The following is a 17,930-nucleotide window of genomic DNA, read 5'->3' as shown; positions in this document are numbered from 1 at the left end:
TCAGCATCCCCCAACGTCTTGTCCCATCCTAATTTCACCTGTTGTTCTGTCATGATCTGTGGGTGGAAGAATTAGATGGGGATGGCTTTGATCTTAGTGGGTGGGGTTGTGTCATCAGCTTAGGACAGCAGCTCTGAGACTGAGACTGTAGTTGTTGATGATGACAATTCCCACTTGTTCCCGTATGCCATGGGCATTGCTAGACTCCCGGCACGGCTGAGGCCAGGATGAAAACTCAGCGAAATGATCAGCGCAGCACTCTATAGCCTGTGAGGTGGGTTCTCTTACCAGTTAGATGAGAAAACTGTGAGGATCAGAGATTTTGTTGGGGATCTGCTTAAGGTATCATGGCTAATAAAGTAGAACGGTAACCTGGACCAGTGGAGGCTTTGTTTTCATTGCATCATGTATCATTTCTCGACCTGTGGTCCATGGAGCCCACAGCTCAATAACTGTGGGGCTTCATAAAAAATGCTGATGTCTGGCTCTCGCTTGGGATCCTGAGAAAGCCCTGTGGAGTGAAAATGTCCAGTTTTCCTCTGGATTCCTGGGTGATTTTCTCGGGGAGGATGGAGAGCCAGTGCAGGCAGACACTACCATTCCAGCACTGTGAGGTGGACTGGAGAGCCTGACAAGCTCCCTTGCTTCTCATGGTCTGCTTGTGATGAGTTTATTTGCTAATATCATCACTGGCAGAAATCTAGAACTCTGCCAGTAGTAGAAGGTGTGTGCTTGAAGAATGGCCCAGTTTTACCTGTCCTTTACCTGCATGCAGCATCTACAAACTTGTCTTAATATTCAGCTAGCATTTTAACTATTAAAATAACCCTCTGTTTATTTATCCTTGGGAAAATGATCAAAATATTTGACATGCAGCTATTGGAAATGGGATGTCATTACAATTGACCATTGTGACATGAACAGAGCAGACATTTGGCCTCAACCTCAAAGTCTGAGAAAGATGGAGCCTGGAGGCTGTTGATTGTGGCCAGACAGTAACAATAGTTCCCTACAGTTTTGGCTGACCACCATAGAGAGTTGGCTGCCTCATACAATATCCTGTGTGGCCTCTCTAACCATGAGGTTGCGCACATCTGGCCTTGGGGAGGGAGGATGGGAATCATTGTTTCAGGCTTGGGTGAGTGTAGTAAGATCAGGTGTCGGCTGGGTGCTGGTGGCTCATGCCTATAATCCTAGCTACTCAGACTGAGATCTGAGGATCATGGTTTAAAGCCAGCCTGGGCGAGAAAGTCCGTGAGACTCTTATCTCCAGTGAACCACCAGGAAACCGGAAGTAGAATGCTAGCTTTGAGCAAAAATTCTCAGGAACAGTGCGTTTAAGCCCCATGTCTGACAAAATAAAAAAGAGGAAAGGAAAAGATCAAATGCCTGCTAGAATCAGGAAGGGATTGATGAAGGTAGCAGGTTGGGTAATAACTTCCCAAAGCTCATGTCTACCTAGAATGTGGGTGGAAAAAAAGTGGCTTTATTTGGAAATCAGTCTTAGTAGATGGGAACAGTTAAGATGAGATCATACTGCATTGAGAAAGGTCCCTAAATTCAGTGACTGGTGTCCTCATAAGAAGAATGCTCGCAGAGGCATACATTGAAGAATGCTCTATGACAATGAACATCAGGGATTGGGATGATGCCATCATGAGCCAAGGAATGTCGGCACCACCAGAAGCTAGAAGAAGCAGAAAAGATCCTTTCTGAGGATTTCTAAGGGAGCCTGGCATCTCTTGAATTACAGCTGTCAGAGCTGGGAAAGGACAAGATTCCATTATTTTTTATTGTATTTTTTATTGCTGGGATAATGTAAAGAGGGGTTACAGTTATATTCAACAGGTAGTAGGTGCATTACTTTATCCACATGGTTACCCCTTCTCATGTTTTTGTCCCAGTTTCCCTCCCCGACCCCAGATTCTGTTACTTCAGATCACCGAATTTATGGGAATTTGTTAGTGTGCCCCAAGCCACAGCCAGGTGGGATCACTCACACTTCTTCAGGGGTGTTACCAGACAGAGAGGACTGTTTTGTCTCTGTGCTCTTCCCACCATCTCCACCAAGGCATTGGGGCCTGGAAAACTGTAACAATTAGTAAGACTCTGAGCTGTGTTGGGAGGGGCTTAGATGGGCTGGTGGAAAGGAAAGCTGAGGCTGTCTCAGGAGGGTTTTCTGAGGATGAGATACTGGGCGGAGGAAGAGCTGGAGGATGTCCACAATTTTGAGGAGAGAGTTATAAGAAAAGGTAGGTTGTCACACAGCTTTCCTCATGGCCACAAAGCTCAGCACCCACTTTGTGGAGCCTAAATGTCTTCTCAAGGAGACAGCTATAGCATCCAAAGTCAGGCAGCCCTGGGCTCTACTGTTGTGACCATCATTCTTTTCCCTCTTGGTGTTTCCCTCTTGAATTTTGCCTCTATCGGGGAATGCTTGCCACATCGATCAAGCATTAGGTAAGAGCCCCAACCCTACTTAGATCTTTAAGAGCACTACAAGCCTTGGTCCTGACCCACTGTTCAAATCTAGTACCAGTACTTCCTAACTGTGCCACAGCCATTTAGCTTCTCTTGAGTCTTGGCTTCCTTCTTCATGAAGTGGGGAGTTTTGTGTTACCTGTCGGTTTCAGGGTGTTCGGGAGGATTAAATGTATTACTGCTTTTAGGTGTGTTTAGCAGACACATGTAAACATTCAAAATTGTTAGTTATGATTATTTATTATTAGTTTTGTAGGTCTTTTGGTAAATGCAAAGGCAGGACTAAGAAGAAATAATTATAGAAAACACAAGTGGCATAAAAAACACTAGCTTGTAAAGTACAGGTTTCGTTGTGTATGTCGGGGCTGGCTCAGCATTCTGGTTGTTCTCCCCTGCCTGGCAGTGGGCACTGGGCTTCAGAGAAGGGCTGTTCCCTAACTCCCTTTCCCTCTTGAAACCACTCAGCCCTGTCACTCTCTTGTCATTAAACATGGCTTCTGGTAGAAATCAATCTTCTGACTTTATTCTTTGTCTGAGGTTTCAGTTTGGGGAGAACCTCTAGTATCTTCTTTGGCATAATTTGGTATTACTCTGGATTTTTGAGCTCTTCAGAAAGTCTCGCTGTGCTTTGAGGATGGATGCTTGAGGGGCAGCTTTTCCTCTATGTTGCCACCTGCCTCTTCTCCTTTTCAGAAGAGGATCAGTATGGAGGGATGGATATCAAGAAGTTCTATGGCAGAACAGTGAGAAGTAGTTATAGAATGTCAAGGTCCTGGGATTATGCTTGGGTCATCTCTTTATTGAAGTGGCCAGTGAAGCCTAGTGAAGGCATCAAATGTGTCCTAGAAGGCTCCCGCCAGGAGAAACTCTCTGTTATGATGCCAGTGTGCTCTCTGTCTGGAAGGCAGTCAGTGGGTGAGTGTAACCTAAGGGGACTGACCCATGCATCCCATCCCAAATCCAGAATGCCTCTAGAATGAAATTATTCTTGATTCCCTTTCTGTTCCATTCTATGTACATGGACTTACCACTGACAGGATTCTCCAGTTCAACATCAGATTGCGAATCCTTTGCTTGCAGACCACTAGCTACCTGACCTTAAATTGCCATAGCCAGTTTGTCCCCCTGGTTGAAAAGTTCTAGTTAATCCTTCCAATTATATATTTTTTGCCAGTCCTGGGCTTGAGCTTGGACTGTGGACGTTCTCAAGGTTAGAGCTCTACCACTTGAGCCTCAGCACCACTTCCAGCTTTTTTCTATGTATGTGGTACCGAGGAATCGAACCCGGGTCTTCGTGCATGCTAGGCAAGCACTCTACCACTAGGCCAAAGTCCCGGCCCCATTCCAATTGTATTTTATCATGAAGACATACTTCTTCAGAGATGTGTATCGATTTTGAAGTACCTCAAACCAGTGTTGGAAGAATAGTCCTATCAGCCATACAACTGAGCTACCTTCCCCACTGCTGCAGATCCACACAGAACTCACACCGGGATTCTCTGAACTCCATGCTAGCACAATAACCAGTGAAATCTCCTCTTTTTTCCCCCCCAACATTCCTACCTTCTCCTTGGTTGTCCTCATAGGCACCAGTGGTCAGTCACACTGTAGCAGAGTTTTCTGGATGGCCCAATGATCAAGCTGCTTTTCTGGTCTCATTGGTTTGCTGTGTCCTTCTGGTTTAAATTCAGCTCATTCTGTATGGGAAGGTCTGTACCCACCTGTAGTCATGGTTGTATGCTTACACCATTGCGGAGAGACTTGTTCCTGGATCATCCTTTTGATGTCCAGCTCATCCCAAGGGAGAGCTATTCCTTTCTGATCTCTGTGAGGTCAGAAGAAGACCTACTATGGAATTTAAGGGTAGAAATGCATGTGATTAAGAGGATGAGGACTTTTAATTGGAAAGGTATGTGGCTTGTGTATGTGTGTGTGTCTGTGGGGGTGGCAGGGTCTTCCTATGGGTGTGTACATGGGGACATGTGTGATGGAACTTTCTGTGTACAGCAGAGATGAAAGGTTTAGGGTCTGTCCTCTTTGGATGCTGCATTCCATTTGCCTAACCTTATGCTGACAGGTCAGAACCCACAAGTTTATAGATTTTATTCTTTTAAATCCTTCTTTTTTGGTAAAACACTAACCTCAGCTAAGGGGAAGAAGGGAGAAAAAGAAAATAAGCTGAGTTCAGCAGCTGCAGTTTGCTGTATTTTTTTTTTTTATCTTGCATCAGCAAGTTGGTACCACGAATAATCTGGTCTTCCATGCTCCAATGCTGCCACCACCTAAGACTTTGCCCTCCCCTAGAGGCTTCACATTTCCAGGAGCTGGTCTACTCTCAGGCCTGCTTACCTTCCCAGGCTTCTGACTCAGGGCCCTGGAGGTGGGTGGACAGGACAGGGGGTCTAAGTGGGAGGAAGAGCACAGAGGGAGAAAAAGCACTGGCCAACAAGGGACTGGGTAATTAATTTCTGACTGGTTTCTGGAATCAGCTAAACATTTCCTTTTAACCAGTCTCTCCAGCCTCACATCCTTTGTTAGTTCAGGAAAAATGTCATTTATAATGGATGTTGCTTTGATAAATTGCTCCTGAGAAGCACAGTGTTCTCATTAGGCTATATAATGAGAAAGACTCCTAGTGATGGCATAGCTGCCCAGATATTTGCCTGATAAGAAAAATATTTATCTTCAAGGCCAGGAATGAAGGGAAGTGAGGAAGGGGCTGAAGACTCAAGGTCTCCTATATGTTCTCAGAGAAGACACCTCCCCCCCCCCCCCCGCAAACTACATCTAGGCTTCCTGTTCTCTGATAGGTTCAGGGTGCAAGTACAGACTAATCATGTGCTTAGCCAACACCTATTCCCTTCTGTCTGGCTTCTGCACGGGGATCTTCTACACTTAATCAGACGAAGGAGAGAATAAGAATGCAATTGAGCTTCAGTGTTTTCTTTTTCTATTTCGATGAAGAAAAATAAACACACACATAGAACACACCTAATAAACACATATATAGAATATTCTCATGTTCAGAAGCAGTAAGGCATACATGGTTGCATTTAATCCGCTGAATACTCTTTGATGTGCCTCATAGCCAGCTAGGCACTGTAAGGTGTAGTGCTCTGTACAGGCCTTAGGGTTTGTAAACAGCAGGTGCTTTTACTCCAGTCTTCTGCCCTGTAATTGTCTCACTCAGCCCTCTGCTTGTTGGAGAATGGACACTTTAACCAGCCTTTCCCACAGGGACACATTGGCTTCTTCTTTGTGGGTCCCCAAAGTACTTCTTCAAGTTAAGAGTGGTACTTAAGGATGTGTGTTAATTTTTGCAGGTCGCCAGGGCCTTCTTTAGTGATTACCAGGGATGGCGGAGATCTACCATGCAGGAATAGAGGAAGGCAGAAAGACAAAATTACCAGAGGTGATTCTTTGGGGGTGGGGAAGGAGGCTGAGATACCTCTGTCCCCAAGTATATGCAACATTGACACAATTCATTGTGATGATGGCTTGGGGAATCTGTCTGTGGCTTTGTTTGTCAAAGGATAGTCCCTTGTTGCTTAGAGAAAATCCTCTGTGCTGATAGATGTAATCCTCATTTACCCATCTCATCTATCCACCCACCACTCACTCATCCAAGCACTCATGCATTTATCTGTCCTTTCTTTCCTCTCCTCCAGCTAAGTGCATTGCATTCCTGCTATATGTCGGGCATTTCTTTGGGCACTGATGAGACACTAAGATCTTTTCTTTTCTGAAAGAATTCAATTTAGTAGGAAAATATAAATTCTGACAGGATGATGCAAATGGACTTTGTGATACTTGCTTAGATTTGGGGTAAGGTATTTTTTTTTGAGTTAGTACCTAAGTTGAGTTTAGAAGATACGGGACTGGAAGAGGTCTCGATGAGGATGTGACTGGGGAAAGGCATTTTGGCAAGAGGAACAACATTGGAGCAAGATGCATGAAACATGGTTGGGGAGCATGCGTCATCAGTGTTGCTATAGGGCCTTGAAGTAGGAAAAAGGAAGAGGTGTTAAGAGACAGCATGAGAGGTCATCTCAGTTATGGGTAAAGGTCAGGGGGCAGATGATAGCAATAGAGAAGCCCAGGGAGTTGTTTTTCAGGGTATCTGTCCAGGTATACAGAGGGCCTCCCATGAAAGCTAGGGCTAGCTTATTGAGCATAGTCCCAGGGATGCTATGGTAACTCCCTTCAATATTCTCGGAATCTAACAGTTCCTGCCCTGATGCAAATGCTGGGTCATCAGAGGCTGAGTTTTGTGATTGGCAGAGCTGGGATTTGAATCTGAGTGATTTTGTGCCTTGGACTTGGTTCTTAATACCTGTGCTGTTCTGCCTCTCTAGTTGGCCTGCAGTTTAGGCAAAGTATACACATCTAGTTTTTTTCTCTTTAGGTTATAGCTCAGGGTATGTGATTTAAGATGTAAGAACCTGAATCTTTTTTACCTTTGTAACAATATGCCACGGAATAATAGGGTTTAGGTGGATTGCAAAGACTGAACAAACAGTCCGTGGAGGGGAAGGGAGGGGAGATGCTGAGAATCCAAGGCTGGGTAAAGATGTGGAGCTTTGAGTGGGAGGGTCCTGGGAGTCAGAAATGGGGAGAATAAAGGCTGGAATGGCTACATTAAAGAGCAGAGGAACTGTCCTGATGAGATGTCAGATATTAGGTATGTAGGACAGAATGAACGGCTTTGCATGATCTTTGTGAGGTCAACCACACAGTCACCTTGTTCTCATCCCCAAAAGGGGTGGACCCGGAGAATTTTCACTGAAACCAGAGGACAAGCATAGGTAGGAGGGCAGGAAAGAGGAAAGAATAACCTAACCTCAACACCACTAGCAAGAAACATATCAGCATTCAGAGAAAGTTGAAAGAAATCTTTCAGCTGGCTGGCTACCTAGCTCAAGGCTAACCACACTCTTAACACAATAATAAGTCAATCCTCACTGAATAATTAAATAGAGAGCCTTCATAAGTATTGACTTAATGTGACAGCAAGTCTATAGTGACTTGGGGTTTGCTTATGTAAACACAATCTCTTGTTCAGCTTACTTAGCAGTTCAATGAAATAGAACAGTCCTTCAATTAAAATCAAATGATGCATACATTTAATTCTTTTCTCTTCTTACTGAGTAATAATAGGATTGGAACATAGGTGAAGGGATGGAAGAGAAGTGGACAAAAGAGGATCTGTTTCTGGAGGATGATGGAGTGTTTCCAATATCTGTCTCTTGAAGAATGTAATGGTCTTGGATCTGATCCTTGGGCCCTTTGGAGAGACCCAGAAGGGCTTGGGTTGACCTCTGCCCCATCCAGCCTCTGCCTCATACCCCATCCTCTCCTAGAGAGGAAGGGAATATGAGTCTCTTGGTACTGGGCTGTGTCTGATTGATTGTTTCTGGTCAGTTGAGGTTCAGTGGCTCTAACAACAGGTCATTTCAGACCATTATTTGCCTTGGAAAAGAGACAAGGTACCATGTGAGCTACCCATTGGACGACACTGTGAGAAGTACCTAGTGATTTCCTGAGATGCTTCCAGAAAAGAAATAAACCTCCCTGATCAAATGGCTTCAGAGTCGTAGAAAAGTCCAGAAAGTAATGGGCTAGGAAAAGTGGAGAGACTGAGGACATCATGACAAAAGGGGAAATCCATCTGTTGGCTCTGGCATTTCCCCTGGCCTTGCTACTGTGTTTTTCTATTAGTTAGGTTGACTGTCTGTGCCTCAGTTTCCTTATTGACAGTTCATGGATATAATCCTGATGGCCTGGGATTGCTTTGGTTCAATGTGGTAGTGTTCGTGAAAGTACTTTGTGTGGCAGAGTACTAGCACAGAAGTGCTTGTTCGTAAGTCAGAAAGAAGTATTTCGTTCCTTTTTCTTGAAGGGACAGGAACTTTGCATGGCACAGAGTTTCTCATGCTAAAGCCTGGTTATTGGAGCCCCTGATATCAACATGACAACAGTGAGCCTTGGTAGAGCACTCATTGTGCCAGGCACTGTTTCAGGCACTGTCTAGACACTGCCTGCTTTCCTGGTTGGGTAGCTCATTCTGCTTTCATGAAGAAAATATGAGCCAAGTACTGCATTACTTCCAGTTTGTACCTGATAAAACTTGAGACCCCATCAATGACCTCTTTGAGGCTATACAGCTAGCGAGTAGCTGAGCCGAGGTTCAAAATAATGTGGAGTCACAACAGAAATTGGACAACATAGCTAGGTGAGCTTCGATGGAGGGGGGCTGTGAAGGAAGTCCGATTTTCTTGAACTTGGCCTCTGTGGTAGGAGATCAAACCCTGTCACACTTGGAGCAATGCCTGGACATCTAAATTAGTCCCAGAAAGGTTGGAGGACATTTTCCTGGGAGGTATCAGGCCTGTTTCCTAACTGCCCACTCCCAGGAACTGGGGCTGCTCGAGACCAAGGAGCCAGCCCTGGAATTGAGGACTTTTCCTTTTCTGCCTCTTTACTTCAAGGCAGAGTCAGCTGAATTGGCTGATGTCCCTAGAACATCTCTACTAGAACATCAGAAAAATTGCTGTTTATAATAACACAGGATTTCAGAGGCCTGTTTCAGTAAAACTTGCAAGACATAATTATGATTGTCAAGCAACTTTATTAAAGGAGAACATAATGAGCAGTGTCTTCTGTTAGTACCTTTTACTTGTTAGTGTCTTCAGTTCACAGCTTTTCCTTGTTTATAACCAGGGGGCATAAACTTTACCAGATCCTTTTAAATCTCTTAACATGATTTCATGTTTAAATTTTCATCCATTGACATAGTTCATATCCTTGTCATGTTCGATAGCAATGCAGCTCTTCCTGGTGTTGACACCCACGTGAGCTCCTCCTGCCCTTCAGCTAGAGAAAGTCCCCATCAAGGAGTATCTTCCTGCAGAACTATGGGATGTGGTCCGTATTTGTTTTCAAACTTGCTTTTGTTGAATTGTTCATCTTGTTTTAGCTTTTTTGCATGCATTATGGATCTCTGATTGGCCTCTGATTTAATACTAACACTACTAATGTTATTAATAGGGTGGCTTTCCTCAATACTAGCGCTCTACCACTTGGGCCACAGCACCACTTCCATTTTTTTTTTGTGTGTGTATGTGGTACTGAAGAATCGAACCCAAGGCTTCATGCATGCTAGGCAAGCACTCTACCACTAGGCCAAATTCCCTGCTGTGACTTTTTTATTGAAAAATATGTCTATATTTTGTTTACTCTTAGAAATCATAGACCCAGAATCATCAATATCACTTTAGTAACAGCCACAACAGCAAAACAACAAATATCCTATTAAATTAGAATACCAAGTAACAAGCATTTATTTTGTCATGGTATTTGATTTCAAAAGCATCCACTGTTTTGTAAGAGTGTATTAAGCTCAAGGCCTTGACTTTTTTGTAAAGTGTGCTTTTTTTTTGGCTTCATACATGGGCAGAGAAGGTCATGTAATCTCTGGGAATGAAGCTAGTGGGTAGTCAATACTTTTTAAAAAATGACAGATTCAACTAGGTTAAGGAAGATATCAGAAAATTGATTGGCTTACGTAATCAAATATTGAAAGGGCAGGGGTATTATTCGAGTACAAAGAGGACTTTCCTTCTCTCCTTGTTTTCTTTCTCTATTCAGGTTGCTGTGTGTGTTCTTAGTGAGACTTCCAGGGCTGGACTATAGTCCTGATATATTTGTGTTCAGACTGGGTGTCTCACAACCAGAAGAGTGAATTCTCTTTCTTATCTTTTACATTAGAAGATCTGAGGCAAAGATCATGCTTATCCTAGTTTGTGTTGCTTGTCCCTAGATCATGGTGACCAGGAGAAAGGAGTTCCAGAGATTGTCCAGCCTGGGTCACTTGTCTATCTGGGCTTGGAAGATGGTGTGCAGTCTTTTAGGATGAAGTTCTTTCTCCCCCAGCTTATCCAGTAGAGGAGCTGCCATTCTAGGTAGAAATAATAAGTTTCCAATGTATAATTAATTGTGCAATAAACAGGAGCGAAAGGGGCCAGGTTGCTCCCTAGTCTCAACCAACTCATGGTGACAGTGGACGTGAAACAAGGAGAAGGCTGAGAAGATTAGGAGGGAGGATGAGGTTGTCCACTTTGAGCCCAAGCATGTCAGAAAAGCAACCGTGTGGTTGAAATCCACGTTCTACCATCTCAACGTGTTGCATCCTATTGAACTCATTCAAGCAAACCTACTGCTCAGAAGGACTTTAGAAAGCCAATCCAGAGGTTCTTCAGTCTACTAAAACCATTTCCATTGCCTTCCCATAAATGGTGCGTGCAGTCTTTTATGGGTTATTGACACTTCTCCAAGCCACTTGCCCCTCCATTAAATATTCAAGTGTCCCAGTCATTTTTAATAGACAATGCTAGTGGCCACCCTGTTCTTCTTGACAAGCATTTGGCCATCATGTGTTACATTTAGGGCAACTATGTCATCTAGCCCTTCTGAACTACCATGTCCTTATTGTGAAATGTGTCTGCTTGGTGAGATTGTTTAGAAAAAGTAAATGAGATGACAGAATCATACACACAGTAGGTCCTTGATAAATGTTAGGTCCCTTTCCTCAACTAAACTCAATTCTACCACTGAGAGCAACCAGTGGTTTCCATGGCAACCATATAGCAGGGACAACCGATAAATCGGAACTCTGGGAAGATGACAAGAACTTCAGACCCCATTGGCCCCCATTAGAATGTTTTGTGAATTCTGTGGGAGTAATTCACCTCAATATTATTCTAGGACGGACAGATTTGGGACATCTTGGACAGTGTTTACTGCCTAGGCTAAGGACGGCTGTATGGAAGCTATTATTCTTTTGCTTAGCTCAGACCAAAGCATAACACTGAGTAGGGTGTGTCTCTGTGGGGCCAATAGAGTGTGTGTGTGTGTGTGTGTGTGTGTGTGTGTGTGTGTGTGCGAGAAAGAGAGAGAGAGAGAGAGAGAGAGAGACAGAGAGAGAGAGAGAGACAGAGAGAGAGAGAGAGAGAGAGAGTGTGTGTGTGTGTGTGTGTGTGTGTGTGTGTGTGTGTGTGTGTGTGAAATGTAACCATAACCTCTTTGGGACCTTTCTGAGCTCCCCAGTCTGGAGCTCTTCTTTCCGTCATCTGGAGGACTTTGTACAGAGGATTGTTAGCCCTACGGCTACAATTTCACGTTGTGTATCTTTGGGTTGCAGCCTAGAGATTTTTGCATTTCTAACAAGTTCCCAGTTGATGCAGATGCAGTTGGTTTGTTCATCACACTCTGAGAACCGCTTTGAGAAGAAGTCTTTTCTCCAAATCTGGGCGATGGCGCTTGTGGGGGCCGATCTGCGCACATCCAGCCTTGCTCTGCTCCCTTCTTGGTAGGCATCTGTGTTTGTCAAATAGAATGTAGGATCTAACCAGTGAAAATACAGCATATCTAACTGGTTCAGTTGAATCCCAGAATCAGAAAACTAGAATAAGTATGTCTGAGGTATATACAAAAAAAAGGAAGAAAATCATTTATCAGAAATGCAAATGAACTGGATGTTCTGCATTTTATATGGCAACCTTTTCATCAAATTAGGGGGCAAGTGTCTCTCCTGCTGTTTTCCTGTGATTGAATAGGCTGCAGCTGCTAATGAAGCCGACCCAAAGAGGGTTTTTGTGTTTTTCGGACAATCCACCTGCTGCCCTGAGCTCAGTTGGCTGTCTTCTCTCCATCACAGCAGAGATGGACTTGGCTCGTGTGCATTTTGGTTTTCTTGTTGGCTTTCTGCCTTCTCTCGCCATTTATGTTTGTCTCTTTTTGTCTTGCTTCCTTTATGCCATCTCTTTACTGAGGCCTCATAAAGGCAGAAATCTGTCGAAACAATGGTCTAATCCAGGGAAGGTTTGTCTGTTCTTGGCAATAGGAATGGAGTTGAGAGATCAGGGCCCTCCTGGTGAACGGGAGAAGTGGTGACATTTGGCCTGCAGATGAGGCAGACATCACCAGCTGGCTCGTCATGTATTATGAAAGGGTAACATTTGCCTTGGAGAGTGTTGCCTACCAGGACTGGGCTAGAGTGCTCAGATGGCCAGTTCTTATCATGGTTGGAGTTGGAGTGTGTCAAGCGATTGAAGGAAATTGATACCACTTGGTCTCCTACACTGAGAGAGGGAGCTTACTACCGTGGATTTATTGTGCACTAAGAGGCTATGAGAAACTTGAGTAATCAAAGGCCTCCTGGAGACTTGGACATGGTAATCTCTTAAATAGCTCCATTTGTCACTTTTGCTTGCCAAGACCGCCTCAATGCCGAGCATGGAGAAGTGGGCAACAGAAGGCCTAACTGCTTCCTTTTCTTTCCTCCTGCTGTCTCCTGGTCCAAGCCCACATCCTTTCTTCTCTTCACTCTCTTCAGCTTCCTCTCTGAGGCCTGGGCCAGCCATCAGGTGTGCTATGACTCAAGTAGGCCATCGTCACAGAGGGATGAGAGCGTGTTTTCTCTCTGGTTCACTCTGGGGACTGCCTAAGGGACTCTGTGTACATTGCTGGGCTTCCGGTGCCCTTGCTCGTCTTCCATGTGACTAGGTGAAGAGGGCTTTCTGGGGGTGGGACTGGAGGTGGTCTTGGGGAGGCAGGAAGTAGGAAACTGACCTTATGGGTCTGCCTGACTGCAGGCTTTGAAATGGGCTTCTGTATTTCAGCTAAATGATGTTTGGATACATTTTTTTTGACATAAAGATGGTAACTGATAATTTCCCTTGTGCAATAGAAGCTTCCCTGTCCCCTGCTGCACAGGGTCTGTGTTCTGGCTTTATCTGTTGTATATAGTCCCACTCAGTGATGGACTTGACTTGATCATTTTGGCTCCTCTGGCAGTGATTTGGACAAAGCAAATGAAGAGGTATTTGAAAGGGCGGTCATATTTACTGGGCTGCTATAACAAAGTGCCAGAAGCTGATATTTACAACAGGAATGCATTCTCGTATGCCAGGCACACACCTATAACCTAGCAACTGAGAAGGTAGACATTGGAAGGATTGTGTTTGGAGGCCAGAGTGTGGAGAATACTGGGAGACTATATAGGGTGTAGTTGGGGACATATGAGTCCCAGTTATGAAGGAAGTATAGACAGGAAGATTGAAGTCCAAGGCTGGCTTGAGCAAAAATGAGTGACCTCGCTGAAAAAAACACCAATGCCAAAAGGGGCTGGCATTGTGGCTGAAATGTTATAGGACTTGTGCAGCAAGCTTAAAACCCTGAATTTAAACCTTTCCTGTAAAAAATGTGTCTTCCCACAGTTCTGGAGGCCAGGAGTTTGAGGTCAGGGTGCCAGCAGGCCATGCTTTCTCTGTGTGTTCAAAGAAAAATCTTCTGGTGGTGGTGGCAATCCTTGGAGTGGAGGCCCATTCACTCTAGGCTCGGCTTCTGATGTTTCCTCGGCTTTGCTCTGTGGGTCTGTCTCTTCTCTTTCTCTAGGAATGTGAATATTGGACCTGGGCTCACTGGAATTTGCTGTGACCTGGTCCTGGTGATAGCGTCAAGCCCTATTTCTAACCAAGGGAACATTCACAAATCTTAGACAAGGTCTTTGGCAAGGTCACAACTCAACCCACATCAGATTTTCTTTTCTTTTCTTTTCTTTCTTTCTTTCTTTCTTTCTTTCTTTCTTTCTTTCTTTCTTTCTTTCTTTCTCTCTCTCTCTCTCTCTCTCTCTCTCTCTCTCTCTCTCTCTTTCTTTCTTTCTTTCTTTCTTTCTTTCTTTCTTTCTTTCTTTTTGCTTCCATTATACTCTCTGTCCCTCTCAGCCCACTCAAGTCTCTGGAGGTCCAGGACAAAGGCAGTGATGAATAGCAGAGTGGGACAGATACTGGTTTTGAAGTTGATGACCAAATTTTATCCTACAGTTGGTGAGGGTGAGGCTGGAGACGCTACTTTTCTTACTGGTGATAGGAGAGATACAACCAAAGATTTCCTTCTCTTCTGTGGAAGATAACGTGACTTTCCCAGAAGCACAGAAGGAAGCCTTTTGGAGGTCCCTCAAAGACTGCAGGACCCCTCCCCCACAGGAGCAGAGCTGCCTGCTGCTCTTGGAGATTTGGATTGGAGTCCTGGCTCCGCTGCTCAGTAGTTCTGTGATCTTAAGCTAATTTCATTTCTCCGAGGCTCAGCTTTCTTGTCTGTCAATTGGGATAATAATAGCTGCTTGTCAGACCTCACAGGGTTTTTGTGAGGATTAAATGATAAAAGATGGATGTTAAGGCCCCATTTTAAAAATCATTGTGGCAAAATAACATCAATTCAGCATTCTAACCGTTTTGAAATCTACAACTCAGGGGCACTAAGTACATTTACAGTGTTGTACAACCTCCCCCATCCATCTCCAGAACCTTTTCATCATTCTAAATGGTGAAGGTACCGTATGTATTATAAACTACAGGCCTACAAACACGTTTTATTTATTTGATTAATAAGGAAACTGAGTCCCTGAGAAGCAAGGCAGTTGCTCATGGTTGCCCAGTGATTTAGGGCAATGCTGAGAATTCCCATTCCTGACTTTTAGTTTGGTGTTAATGATCCTCACTGGCTGTAGAGGTCTCAGATGTACACCCTTTGGGGGTCAGCCCTTTCCAGAGGGCGTTCTTTCTCTAAACCACAGCCGGGGCCATGGAATGAGCCGCCAGTGGAACACTTCAGTTACCTTCTTCTAGTGGTCTAGGGCTGACGGGCAATGGTAGGGTCCGTTCAGCAGGCACTGAGCACCTTTCACAGCAAGCCCGTGCTCTCTAGTTTCAGCGTGTATGCTCCAACTTTTCCTTCTGTCTACTACTTTCTCAAATGGGACATAGGAGGAATGAATTTGGGGTAAAATCTGGATGACTTTATGAAGTCCTTTAATGTATGCCACGGACATTGGTGAGGAGACCTTATTCTGGCCTTTCCAGTAGCTGGTTCATGTTGTGAAGTCACGAAAGAGTGGGGACATGTCTATTGTGGTTCTGTTTTGTGCTCATCACTGGGAAGATGCCAGTGAATGAAGTCTCCTCATCAGTTCTTGGAGCTCCTGTGACTCAACTGCTGTGACACCTGAGGCCACATAGCCAAGGACATCTGCCTGTAGAAGCCGATGATTCCTGGAGTGGCATGGTGGAGGGAGATGTGACTTCCCCAACCCTACTCTGTAGCTGGAAGATGAGGGAAGGAGGTACTCTGTGTAACCCTTCATATCCGGCTCTGAGGCTGGAGGCTAAGGACATAGTCTGACAGCATGGGCCTTTAGGCAGCTCATGGCTGAGTATGGCCCAGTGCTATGTGTGACTGGTCATGATGTGGTTGATGTCAGGTGGTGGTAGAGAAGAGTGGATGCTGGCCTACTGCAGTAGCAGAGGGAGAAAAGGCTGGGGCTTCTGAATGGGGTTTGGGGACTCTAGAAGCCGCAACAGGTGATGCTGATAAGGAATGTTGGTGAGAGGTCTTATCCTAAAGACACATCTCTTCCATTCCTCTGGGTACGAGGTCTTTTGAGCCTCAGAGTTGAAGGAATGGCAGGTATTAGTGGACTCATTTTACTACAGGAGCAGTGGTATTTTGAAGGATTTTGTCAAAGTTATCCCCAATGGTGGGCCAACAGTGATAGCCTGGCTCTCTGGCCCTGGTCCCAGGCAGGAGACTTACAAAGCCCTGCCTGGAGCCTCTACATTCTTTGCATGGCACCAGCAGTTTGCAGTTCATTTTTGAGCCCTCTTTGCCAGACTGACTCTGTACTATGCCCCTGCCTCTCCAGGAAGCCTGTGCTCCAGTTGCTCGCAGCTTGAAGTCTCCAAGCCTTTGTTTTCCCCATATCCTCCTCTTCTTGACTTCTTCTAGTTCTGTGGCAGCTCTTCTCTGCCACACACAGGTGGGGCAGAAGAAGTAAGCAGGCCACCAGGTTCAACTTCTGTTTTCTTCTTTGGGTCTTTCTCTGACACCAGGTCCCGACTGGCAGACTTCCATGCCAACTGTCGAGCATCCTACCGAACACTGACTGGCTGCCCTGAGGACAACTACCAGGCCTGTCTGGGATCCTATGCTGGCATGATTGGTAAGTTCTCCTTGTGTTGTGGGAGCTCACAGTAGCTTCTTGCTGCCCTACCCTTTGGGCTTGGGGTCTGCAGTTCAACTCAGGGATGGTGGTAGGGCCTTCTCTATGGTGGATTCAGATAGAACTGCAAGGAAAAAGCCAGGAGCGTTCTTCATGGAGAAAGGAGCCTAGCTATTTATTATTGGAGAGAGGATGGCCCCAGGGGCCTTACCAAGCTGTAGAAATCAGAAATAGCCTTCTATAATGTACCCACTATCTGATGAATGTAACTGTAACGCCTTTGCACATCACCCCAACAATAAAATAAAATAAAGAAATAGCCTTCTAGATACTGTGTTTACATGGATTGTCTTACTGGATTCTACTAGCAGCCCCACAGGGGACGTGTTAGGATTTCCATTGTGCAGATAAAGACACTGAGACTTAAGAGAAAATGAGTAACTAGACCAGGCTCCCATAACTAGTAAATGTTGATATCAGGATCTGGTCCAGGAGCCTTCATTTCTTTGGTTTTAGAAGACCTTCTCTTCATGGTGGAGAAGGAAGAATGTCCCTGCAGGCTGGGACAGAGCTCCTGGTGATGAGGGGCTCCATGTCTCCTATATTTTTGGCCCCTCTCTCCCTCTATCCTAGCTGATGGTGTGGTCTGTAGGATTGTAACGCTCAGAATTAGCATTGAAAGTTGGGGTGCAGGTACATCTGGCAGGGCAAGCGGGAGGGCAGACATCTACTGTGCCTGGGATTCAAAGGGAAGACTCTACAGCTCTTCTCCTTTCCCTCTCTTCATCCATGTCTAGGGTTTGATATGACTCCCAACTATGTGGACTCAAACCCTTCCAGCATCGTGGTGTCCCCCTGGTGCAGTTGTCGTGGCAGTGGGAACATGGAGGAGGAGTGTGAGAAGTTCCTGAGGGATTTCACTGAGAATCCATGCCTCCGTAAGTCTAGACATGCTCTCTCCCTCGCAGAGCCCCTCCAGCCCCCCACTCCACCCTACTGCATGGTAGGAAACCTGCAGCTTCTGCTGACCATTCGCTCCTTTTGCCATTGAGAGGACTGTCAATATACGTGGCCATCTTTATCATGGGGCCTTCCCACAGAGACTGGGATTTGTTCTCTTTGAGTTTTGCCTCAGAACACTCAGTTTACCATTGATGTTTGAAGCCCATGTCAAGTCAAGGCTAAGGGCTTCTGATCTGTGGTTCTGACAGCTCCAGCCAAGTTCCTTGAGAGACTGCGCTGTCTCACAAGGCTGTCCTCGTGTGTCTGTCACTTCCTCCTTTAGAGAGGTTTACCTGGGAAGGGATGACGTCCTCTTCTAGTCATCCAGTTCCTATTACAATGGTTGTAGAGAGTAGGAGCCCACAGCTTAATCTCCCTCCATCTTGGGTTG

The 17,930-nt window shown here is 45.2% G+C and overlaps 1 protein-coding gene across 2 annotated transcripts in view; it reads left to right on the top strand.

Annotated features, from left to right (window-relative positions):
- Gfra2 (GDNF family receptor alpha 2) overlaps positions 1 to 17,930 on the top strand; it is a 74,626-nt gene that overhangs the window by 49,354 nt on the left and 7,342 nt on the right. For both annotated transcript variants that reach the window (XM_090354271.1, XM_090354270.1), the window contains 2 exons: positions 16,428 to 16,537; positions 17,335 to 17,475. In XM_090354271.1, the coding sequence (XP_090210397.1) occupies positions 16,428 to 16,537; positions 17,335 to 17,475 (251 nt within the window). The remainder of the gene's footprint in view (positions 1 to 16,427; positions 16,538 to 17,334; positions 17,476 to 17,930) is intronic.

The sequence above is a fragment of the Megascapheus bottae genome, chromosome 20 (assembly GCF_031878675.1).
Source record: "Megascapheus bottae isolate mThoBot1 chromosome 20, mThoBot2.hap1, whole genome shotgun sequence".
Taxonomy (NCBI): Eukaryota; Metazoa; Chordata; class Mammalia; order Rodentia; family Geomyidae; genus Megascapheus; species Megascapheus bottae.
This window is presented reverse-complemented; position numbering and strand designations above follow the sequence as displayed.